Source organism: Bos taurus, chromosome 19, assembly GCF_002263795.3.
Source record: "Bos taurus isolate L1 Dominette 01449 registration number 42190680 breed Hereford chromosome 19, ARS-UCD2.0, whole genome shotgun sequence".
In the NCBI taxonomy this organism is placed as follows: Eukaryota; Metazoa; Chordata; class Mammalia; order Artiodactyla; family Bovidae; genus Bos; species Bos taurus.
In genome coordinates, this window is record NC_037346.1 from 52,378,896 (window position 1) to 52,390,482 (window position 11,587).

The 11,587-nt window shown below is 45.1% G+C and overlaps 1 protein-coding gene across 1 annotated transcript in view; it reads right to left on the reverse strand.

Moving 5' to 3' along the window:
• The window catches only part of LOC512869 (ring finger protein 213-like), a 128,565-nt gene extending 117,679 nt beyond the window's left edge, over window positions 1-10,886 (reverse strand). Inside the window, exons 1-2 of the mRNA XM_059878372.1 lie at window positions 10,737-10,886; window positions 3,344-3,504 (exon numbers count right to left, since the gene is read on the reverse strand). Coding sequence (XP_059734355.1) covers window positions 3,344-3,504; window positions 10,737-10,872 — 297 coding nt within the window. The 5' untranslated portion in view covers window positions 10,873-10,886. The remainder of the gene's footprint in view (window positions 1-3,343; window positions 3,505-10,736) is intronic.
• Window positions 10,887-11,587: the final 701 nt, after the last annotated feature.

The window sequence follows — 11,587 nt, forward strand, 5'->3', positions numbered from 1 at the left end:
TCTTTTCCAATGAGTCAGTTGTTTTCAGTACTACACAGTTTTCTTATATTGAGGTGAAAATCATAACATAACCTAAAATTAAGTACCTTAAGGCACACAACTCAGTGGTATTTAGAGCTGTATAACCATCACTTCTATCTAATTCATTCATTTTGTCCCTCCAGAAGGAATCCTGTACCCAGGAGGTCCAGGTACTTGCATGGTTTTCTCTAGATTCCTCACCAATCCTGGGAGCTGTTTCAAAATCTTATTCCCCAGAAGAGGGCATGGCTGATTATAGCATCTCAAATTTCTCCTACCAGGTTAAGCCCCTTTTTCTTGATACTGAAATCATTTGGTTACTGCTGAGGAATGGAATATTTTCTGCCATATCAGTAAATAAGGATGTCACAGTTATCAGCCACTGAAGCCCTCCAATGTGAGCTGGTGAGCCCTGAGGAAACTCAGGATAAAAACAATACCTGCCATCTAGCAACCATCCAACTGCAGCCATCAGACTTCAACCACACACTGTGGTGAGTCTGAAAAAACTCAGGATGTGAAAACACAGGATACTGGCCCCAGATAGCTGAGGTATGTATCAAGGAATGATTTTAGCAAATCTAGACTCTTGCATCTTCCCACACATAGAAAAGCACTAAATTCCTTAACTTGACATAATAATCTTTTGATGTTCCCAACTACCTGCCCTTTGTTGCAAAATTCCTTTATATTCTAGCTCCCCTTTTACTTCCTCAGAGAAGTTTCTCAGAGCTATTAGAAAAGGTGTCTCCAGGACTGCAGTCCTCATTTCCCCCCAAATAAAATTGAACTCATAACTCTCACACTGTGCAAATTTTTTCAACACTGCAAACCTTGGACTATTTTCCAGAGTTCCAGTGAACTTTATTCTTACAGTTCTGCTCATTTTGAGGGATGTTTCTCTGAGGCGACAGACCTTTGGAATTCCCCTCTCTGCCATTTTTGTTGATATCACTCTACTATACATTGTTCTTTTATGTTTATCTGTCTAACTTGATTATAAAAATTCCCACACATCTTGAGTCTTTGACAGAAATAACAGTTGGAGGCCACTGAACTTTCTGCTGTAAGGAGGAGACAAATGACACTCCCCAGGGTAGAATATTCAGGTGGACTCCAACTTTTGGCCATAAAACACTAAACCTGTGATAAAATTTTGAGGTTATTTTCTTACAATGGCAGCAGAGCAGCAGCAGAGCAGGACAAAGGGCACCTGCCTCACTGTGGGTCCCTCCATATTACTCTCACCTGCAGTGAGAAACCTGCCCATTGCTGCAAATGCTGACTGTTAATCAACTCTTCAGTTTGATAGGTTAAATATAAAATTTTGCAGCTCTTGATTTTGACTGATTTCAGAGGAGGAACAGTTATGTGTTTAATGGCCATTTCTATCTTCTTTCTTGTGGACTATATTGGTTGCTGCCCTGTCTTTCTATTGGATCTGCTACTGTTTTCTACTTGATTTCTAAGAGCTTTTGCTATATTGAGGTAGCTCACTCTTTGCTAAAAAGTATTCTTATGTAAATACAAATCTTTTTATGTATTTGTAAATACATACAAATATGTAAATACATATTTTTTTCTAAACTGCTTGCCCTTTGTTTGTGCTCATCATATGAGGTTTTTAATTCTTATAAGACTTTTTCTGGAGTCGAATAAATCAATCTTTTGTTTGTATTTTTTCCCTTTGCTTTAATTACTAGAAAATCATTTCCATCTATGGATCAGATAAATATTTATGTATATATTCTTTACCTGTTTTATACACATTAGGACCCATTTCTGGGTTACCTATTCTGGTACATTGACTCCTCCCAGGACTCACTGTTTTAATGACTGGCTTTGAAACGTTGCTGTTCATCTAATATAGCAGGTCCCACCCAAAGCTTTTTTAAAAAAAACAACTTTCTTGGTGGTTCTTGCCCATTTTTTCTTCCAAAAGAACCTTGAACTTACTCAGTCAAGGTTTTTATAATGCCCCAATTCCATAGGGCTCAATTCTGTTTGCAATCACAGTGTCATACACTTACTTCCTAATGGTAGGTAAGTGATAAGAGTTTACCAAAAATTTCAGTGACCCGCGTAGCCCAGGCTTGGAGCTGGCCACCCTTCTATGGACAGGATTATTGTCCAAGGAGAAGAATACACTCACATACACACATTACATGGGCTTCTCTGGTGGTTCAGGTGGTAAAGAATCCGCCTGCAATGCGGGCGACCTGGGTTTGATCCCTGGGTTGGGAAGACTTCTTGGAGGAGGGCATGGCAACTCACTCCAGTATCCTTGCCTGGAGAATCTCCATGGACTGAGGATCCTGGTGGGCTGCAGTCCATGGGGTTGCCAAGAGTTGGACGCGACTGAGCAACTAAGCACAGCAGACACATCACAACTACCACACACACACACACACACATGCATATACCACACACACATACTCTCATACAAGTGCACACACACTACATAACACACACTCACACACATGTATGCACACACATACAACAGGCTGCAATACTGCCAGCTATAGCAACTCCCATACCACCCAACCACAAGGAACAGCTGAGGATTAGAAAAGGAAACCATCCCCAACCAGGCAGAGAGACAACAGCCCTCTCAGTCCTCCAAGAAACCAGGGAACAGATCCAGCTGCCTAGGTGTGGACAGGCTGGACTTTGGCGTGGGGAGATCTCACTCATCCAGAAGGATGAATCTGTCCTGAATCTGTCCAGGTAACTCTCTGCAACCCTCACCTGGGCTCCCACCTGGTCAGTCACTCAGAGGACATTCCCTCAGGGTCTGACACTTATAGGGAGATAAGATAGCTCAGCTTCCCATTTGAAGAAGAGCGTCTCGGCAGCTGGCAGCATTTCCTGAGCACCTCTTTTTCCGCAGAGTCTGGAGGCACCTTAGGGACTTCCTGGTCCATCCAAAACACCCAGAGCAGAGACAGACACACACACAGACACACACACACCCAGAGCAGAGACAGACACACACACACACGCAGAAGCTCAGACACCCAGACCCAGCACAGCCACAGCGGGTGGAACATGCTCAGTATGGTGGGAGAAAAAAGGGGGATGGGAAACCAGAAACCCTGCACGAATCAGGCATAGCAGGGACAGTTCTGTCACAGCCCACCATGCAGGGGTCGACAGGCTGGGCAGTGGTGAAGTGAAGCTGTGCTGGAGAGGATGCTAAGGGGACATGTGGGACCTTGTTCAGCCACTGATGAAACCACAGAAAGAAACAGCATATTTGCAGAGCACAGGGATGGACAGGACCACGCCTCCCAGACCCCTTCCCCAGGGGCCAGGCACTCACTTGCTTGGTTTGCCAAGAGGTATCCAAAGAGGGCTCATCTGGGTCATCTTGTGAATCACCTGAGCCCGGAGACAAGGAGGAGTTGCTTTCCTCCCTCAGCTCTGATCCACACTCCTTTGCTCCCTCCAGGGCTGATGCCTCCTTGAGGTTGCTCTGAGAATCTACAAAGGCAGATACACATGGGTCACATCTCAAAAAACAAGTGAACATCATGGAGAACTTAGACTCCTTCCATGAGAACTGTTCATGATTAGACCTCTGCCCACTTGAAGTGCTGCCCTGGCTGTGGTGAACCGGGCCTGGGACAGTTTCTGCTTCTGGTGGTTGAGTGACCACACACCATGAACGTGAAGGTGTTAGTTGCTCAGTTGCTTTACGATACCATGGGCTATAGCTAGCCAGCCTTCTCTGTCCATGGAATTCTCCAGGCAAGTATTCTTGGGACTTCTCTGGTGGCTCAGAAGGTAAAGAATCTGCCTGCAATGCTGGAGACTCCAGTATGATTCCTGGGTGGGGAGATCTTCTGGAGAAGGGAATGGCTACCTACTCCTTCAAAACTAATGGTAGAGAGGGAACACCCCAGCTCAACAAGACAGTGCAGTTCAGCGCCTCCTGGTGTCCCTCTGCATCAGCACAGCCCCAGACTCTGCCATTTCAGAGGTACTTCAAACTCTACAGAACTTTAGTACGGAACTGCCACCAGTTGCATTATTCCAATATTGTTCCAAACATTACTGTTTTTTAATCTTTGTTTTTCCAGATATAAGGAACTATTTCCTCTTAAGTATAGTTATGACACAGCCAGAAAGTTAACATTAATAGATAGATATGGGAACTGGGATCAAAATCCTGAGTCTAATTACAAATTAGATAACAACAGGGCTAAGGGGTTTCATCAGGTTCAAATAATTATAGATAAAAAAGGAAAGAGAACTATTCATTTAATAAAGATTCTAAGTAAAACTCCCTGCTCAAGGATGATCAGTTCCATTCCATTATCATCCTTCATCGTCCCTGTTCAGCAGAAGTAGCTAAGAAATGTCATTGCCCTTTCCCACAAGACTGTGGGATAGATATTGACAGTGGGGAATTGTAACAGGGAATAACAAATCAGACTCCATCGTAGATCTGTTTCTTTTAATTTTTAACCTTTGTATTCCATTGCTTTTGCCACAAGTTAATTATTAAAAGGATATTGCCAATCACAAACTCAAATATACATAATGGCCCATCTTAGGGAACTCCCATGCCTGAAGGTTAAAATAAAATACCTATGCTCAGCTCATAAGGAACATCCAGACCCAGGCTACTTGTGAATAGCTTCAGGAAAGAAGTAATGAACTCATCCCCTCCTGAGTCTGGACAAAACCAGGAGATATTTGCAAAAAACAACTTATGACCTATATTGCCTGTTTTACAAAATTGTTGCTTTTTTGCATTAACAAATGTGTGGGTGAGCCTCTGATAAAATGATGATATATATGAATAGTTCCATATGCGATCAATGATTGTAATAGTAACTCTAGACATGGTAAGAAGCAACAGGAAGGAATATTTTCCTGGACCATAAAAGACAAGTAAGGTGATCTGGAGGCTTTTGGCTATTGTTAATAAGGCCAAGTCCAGTGAAAGCACATTGAGTGGCCAATCAATGAAATCTTTTTGAGATCTGGGAATAAGTATTCCTAGCACTGTGGGATGAAATTGTCATGAAATGCCCCCAAAACCATGGTCAAATTTATGACCACGTAGGGGCCTTCCCAACTAAAAACTCACACTTGTCGTCTTCCTCTACAAGGATTAAATCATGAGCCACTGCAGCTGCTGACCTTCAACACGTCCTGAAAGGAGTTCAGGGTGGAGAATGAGACACTCTGTGCTCTGGGAAAAACTGGCAGAATAGGCCTTCAGATAGATATTTTCAGAAGATTTATGAGTCCCAATTCTTGCATCTTATCATATGTAGAAAATCATTCAAATCACTAACAGTGACTTCTGCTTTGGCCACTGAGTAAGCAAATGCATTTGGAAGTAAAAATGGAGTAGCTGTGTCAGACTCAGATACCACCAGCCATTCTCAAAGCAGTATCTGCTGGAATTATAAGAGAGCAGGACCTCATGGGTACCTCTGCTAAGTTTTGTGATTAATCTCCTTATCTGAAACTTTATTCTTTTTCTTGTTCAAAACTTGTTCTTCTCAAGATTGAAGAGTATCAAAAGAAAAGGGGGAAATTGTAACCAAGCAGGATCCTATAGACCTTTCCTGGGACAGGCCTTCCCTCATGTCCTCTGCTTTAGCTCCTCTCTGAAATACCTAAAGAACAGTATTTGATGCATATTTCCTGAGTTGTCTTACGGATGTGAAAACCCTCCAATACATGGAAGATGTTAACTACTTGATGACCTTGAACACATAGATCCAGGCTTCTTGGAGCCTAAGTACTGATAATATTAACCCCTGTGGTACCACTCTGTTCCCTCACCATTAGCCAGTCAGAATTGTACACGAGCTGATCACATACCCTGTGACCCACTTCCCTTACCTGTATGGCAGAGGGCAACAAAATATTGTAAACTAATTCTCCTCCAATAAAAAAAAATCTTCACCCAAAGGTTTCTGGCAGTTTGGGGCCTTTTAGGGCGTGAAACACTCATTTACTGGCACAGCCCTGCAATAATCCTTTCTCTGCTACAAACTCTGATGTTTCAGTTTGTTTGACCCCACTATGCCCTAACACCAGCCCTGCTCAGGTTTCAGAGGAACAGACCCCACCTGTGGCACCAGAGGGAGCCAAGTTCAAGATGTCCAGAGTTCAAGAGCTGGGTGGGCTGACAGACCTACAAGTGATAGAATGGTAGAGATAACCACTTCAACAGCTCCACCCAAGCCTCACAACATTTCATCTTTCCAATTTCCATATCTGTAAATGAGACTTCACTAGAGTATAAGTTAAGCAGAGAAGTAAGTAGAACTATACAAAAAAAGGTTTTAATGAACTGGATAACCACGATGGTGTGGTCACTCACCTAAACCAGATATCCTGGAATATGAAGTGGGCCTTAGGAAGCATTACTACAAACAAGCTAGCACAGGTGATGGAATTCCAGCTGAATTACTTAAAATCCTAAAAGATGGTGCTGTTAAATTTCTCTACTCAATGTCAGCAAATTTGGAAAACTCAGCAGTGGTCACAAGACTGGAAAAAGTCAGTCTTTATTCCAATCCCAAAGAAGGGCAATGCTAAAGAATGTTCAAACTACCACACAATTGTGCTCATTTCACATGCTAGAAAGGTAATGCTCAAAATCCTTCAAGCTAGGTTACAGCAGTATGTGAACCAAGAACTTCCAAATGTATAAGCTGGGTTTGGAAAAGGCAGAAGAACTAGAAATCAAATTGCCAATATTCATTGGATTATATAAATGCAAGACAATTCCAGATATCCTGGAATATGAAGTTAAGCGGGCCTTAGGAAGCATTACTACAAACAAGCCAGCGCAGGTGATGGTTTCACAGGTGTAGTTTCATTGACTACACTAAAAGCCTTTGACTGTGGATCACAACACACTGGAAAGTTCCTAAAGAGATGGGAATACCAGACTACCATAACTTCCCCGAGAAACCTGTATGCGGATCAAGAAGCAACATTTATAACCACACATGGTACTACTGACTGGTTTAAAATTGGGAAAGGAATATGACAAAGCTGGATATTATCACTCTGCCTATTAAACGTATATGCAGAGTACATTATGCAAAATGCCGGACTGGAAGAATCACAAGTTGGAATCAAGATTGCTGGGAGAAATAGAAACAACTTCAGATATGCAGATGATGCCACGCTAATGGCAGATGCTGAAGCTGAAGTTCCAACACTTTGGCCATGTGGTGCAAAGAGCCGACTCATTGGAAAAGACCCTGATTCTGGGAAAGATTGACGGCAAGAGGAGATGGGGGCGACAGTGGATGAGATGGTTAGATAGTATCACCGGCTCAATAGACATGAATTTGAGCAAAAGCCAGGAGATGGTAGAGGACAGAGGAGCCTGGCGTGCTGCAGTCCATGGGGTCGCAAAGAGTAGGACATGACTTAACGACTGAACAACAACAGGTAGGCAGGAAGCAGGTGGGGATCAGAAGCAGGAAATTCTCAGTCTCATAATTCAACACATGGGTCCTCAACCCTACTGTGTGCCCATACTGAGTGACCAGGGCCCAGCTCCTAACCCACCCCACACCCAGGGACATATGATGGACCTCCCCCAGTGACCCAGACCTAAAGACAATGGCCCTGTCCAACGCTCACTGTGCTCACAGGGCATAAGCGGGCAGCCCAGAAGCCAGCCAGCTCCCAATAGCTCTCAAAGCCTTTGGCCCTGAAACTGGCAGAGATGCCAAGCATCTTGGAGATTTGGTCTGTACATCTTGGTAGTGACCCAGCCCTGCTTATGGTTGGGGATCTGGGGGTGACCTCTGACTAGGCCAAGGTAAACAGCTACCTTACCTGCTCTCCCCACCCATCTGGACAGGCAGGACCCTAGAAGGTGACCAGGTGTTCTCAGACAAGGCTTTTTTTCCCCCTTTTTATGTTGGAAAACATACCAATTGCTTTCAGCAGCCCTCTGAAAGCCCCCTGCACAAAATTAAAGGGGGTGAAGGAGTAGTGAGCTTTTCTATTCTCCCTCCCAACTTGAGATAAAGCAGTGAACAAGACAGCACAGGTCTCTGAAGACCCACCATGGTGTCATCCAAGTGCTACTGAGACAGATAGCCTGGGGAAGTGCAGTTCAGAGTGAAGGGGTGGGGCAGGCACAGTTTGCAACTTGGTGGTCAGAGTGGGTCTCCGGAAGAGCAGACAGCTGAGCAAAGACTGGAAGGCAGGGATAGGGGAAGCTGTGCGGCCCTCTAAGAAAAGGTGTATTCCAGGCAGAGGGACCAGGCAGTGCAAAGGTCCTGCAGTCAGAGCATGTCTAGTATGTACTAGAAGGATCAGGGAGACAGCCCAATGTCCCAGGCATCAAGAGAATCAAGGACCCACCAGAGTCAGCAGGTGAGGCCTACCTGACATGGTTCCTCCTTCATGCACACGTGAGCCACCCCTCATCAGGAAGGGGCCTGTGCAAGCTGTGGGGACCCCTCCCCCACCAAGGGGGCCTGGGATGCCACTTCTATGCAGCATCCTCTGAAATCCTCTAAGACCTCTCTGCTTAGACCAACACTTTCCATTCCCAATATAATAGAGGAAAAAAAAATCTGACTCCATTTGGACCTGTTTCTTTTACTTGAATATTTGCTTTCCATTTCTTTTATCACTACAATCACTAAAAAGATGCTATTTATAGCTATACATAATGACCTGCCTTCGGAAATTCTGCCCCTCTGCCTGAAAGTTTAACTAAAGTGCCTTTGTTCAGCTCACAGGGAAACACCCAGATCCTGTCCACTTGTGAATGGCTACAGGAAAGAGTAAGTTAACTCACTCCCTCCCCAAGACTGGCCAAAGCAGGGGATATTTTGCAAGATATGGCCTTTTTACTTTACTTCCTCACCTCCTCCCCCTCAGTTCAGCATCCCCTTTTATAGTTTCTATAAAAGAAACTAGCATCCAGATGCTGATAAGATGGTGCTCCAGGACTCTAGTCTTCCATCTTCTTGGTGACCCAGCTTTTCGAATAAAGTCACTATTCCTTGATTCCACACCTTGTCTCCCGATTTATTGTCCTATGAGTGGAGAGCAGACTAATCTTGGACTCAGTAACACCAAGAGTAATGGGAAACCTCGAATTCTCTCCAAGAAACAAAATTGAAATTCTGTTAGGTAGGTAGAATAGGGAAAAGGAGTCCAAAATGGCGGTGGCTAAAAGACAAGGAAGGTCAAAGGAAGGTCCGAGGACCAGAGTGAAAACTTCAGGCAGAACAAACAGCACTCCTGGCTAAGCCCAATTTGCATAGGGCAGGCCCAGGTGGAAGAAAAAACATATAAAAGGAGGGGCCAAAGCGCTTTCTCTCGGACTCTCTCTCTCTCACGTGCATGCACGCGCTCTCTCTCTCTCTTTCTCTCTCTCTCTCTCTTTCTCCCTCCCCACGCACTCCTCCACTCCCTTCTCTTCGAGTCTTGGATTCTCCTGCTATCTTCTAAATAAAATGGAGCTGTAACACTGATTTGCCTAAGAGCTGTAACACGGTTTGTCCAAGACCCGAGATCTGTGATGCGCCGAGGGCTTTAATGTCCGTTGCTCCAAATCTTTGTTGTGACGAGGAACATACACTCGCGTGTGTTCCAGGCAGAGGGACCAGGCAGTGCAAAGGTCCTGCGGTCAGAGCATATCTAGTATGTACTAGAAGGATCAGGGAGACAGCCCAATGTCCCAGGCATCAAGAGAATCAAGGACCCACTAGAGTCAGCAGGTGAGGCCTACCTGACATGGTTCCTCCTTCATGCACCAATGAGCCACCCCCCATCGGGAAGGGGCCTGTGCAAGCTGTGGGGACCCCTCCCCCACCAAGGGGGCCTGGGATGCCACTTCTATGCAGCATCCTCTGAAATCCTCTAAGACCTCTCTGCTTAGACCAACACTTTCCATTCCCAATATAATAGAGGAAAAAAAAATCTGACTCCATTTGGACCTGTTTCTTTTACTTGAATATTTGCTTTCCATTTCTTTTATCACTACAATCACTAAAAAGATGCTGTTTATAGCTATAAATGTACATAATGACCTGCCTTCGGAAATCCTGCCCCTCTGCCTGAAAGTTTAACTAAAGTGCCTTTGTTCAGTTCACAGGGAAACACCCAGATCCTGTCCACTTGTGAATGGCTACAGGAAAGAGTAAGTTAACTCACTCCCTCCCCAAGACTGGCCAAAGCAGGGGATATTTTGCAAGATATGGCCTTTTTACTTTATTTCCTCACCTCCTCCCCCTCAGTTCAGCATCCCCTTTTATAGTTTCTATAAAAGAAACTAGCATCCAGATGCTGATAAGATGGTGCTCCAGGACTCTAGTCCTCCATCTTCTTGGTGACCCAGCTTTTCGAATAAAGTCACTATTCCTTGATTCCACACCTTGTCTCCCGATTTATTGTCCTATGAGTGGAGAGCAGACTAATCTTGGACTCAGTAACACCAAGAGTAATGGGAAACCTCGAATTCTCTCCAAGAAACAAAATTGAAATTCTTTTTTAAAAAGTGACAGATGCTTCCAGCAAAGGACCAGATAGAAGTGTATTTCTATCAAAAATGTTTCCTGCAGAAACAGTTCTTTAGTCATGGAAGACCTGCTAGCCTGGGCTGCCTGTTAGCCAAGTTCTCCATTTCTAGGGATGGAAGAGGGACTGAGCTAACTGCCCTCCCCACCACCTGCATCAGGCTCCCAGCCCCATCAGAGCCTTACCTGGCACTCGTTTGGGGGCTGTAGGAAGCAGCCTCTGTCCACACTCACTGCATAACTTCGGGGCTTCCTCTTTGGCGATATACCTGCAAGAAGGACACTCCATACCTCCAGGGAGAGGAATTCCTGGGTCTGGCATGTCTCTGCTGATCTAGAAGTAAGAATCCCAGGGCTGCCAGCTTTATAACCCGCCACCTGTCACGTGACCACAGCCTTGCTTCAGTTTCATTTTCTGGGAAAGTAAAATTGCGGCGGCCCAGTTCTCCCGGCTCAATTGAAACCCAGTCTGATCACCACCCACAAGGTGCTCCAGCCTGCCTCATCCCAACCTCGCCTTCCAACACCCTCCTGATCTGAGCCCCATGTGGCCCCAGCACCTACTTTCTTTTCTGCTGAACCCATCGTGCTTGCCTCCCCTGGCCTCCTGAGTTCTCTCCATCATTAAGTAAATCTAAAAATTGTCCTGCCCAGCTGAGACTGGGAGCCAATTCAGCTGAGTCAAGTGAGTGGAGACTGAAGATAGTAGGGGAGCAGGCAGAGACACAGCTTAAGCAAAATCTTGAGATTAAACATGAGGTGGGGGTACTGAGGCAGGAGATAGATAGGCTCCAGTTTAGACACTTACAACTGGCCTCCTGTTTATATTCATGGGGCAAGAAAAAGTGGACTTCAGGCTGAGAGGATAATAGGCAGGAAGGCTAGGGGTCTCCAAACAGAGGAAATAGGCTGCAACCCCACAGAGACTGAGATAGAACTGTGTTTGGGTATCTCCTGAGGAGGTATGGGTCAGTAGGGGACTGCTGCAGGGGCAGGGGCTCTGGGTGCAGTACACCTGTGTATGGCATACGCCCTCT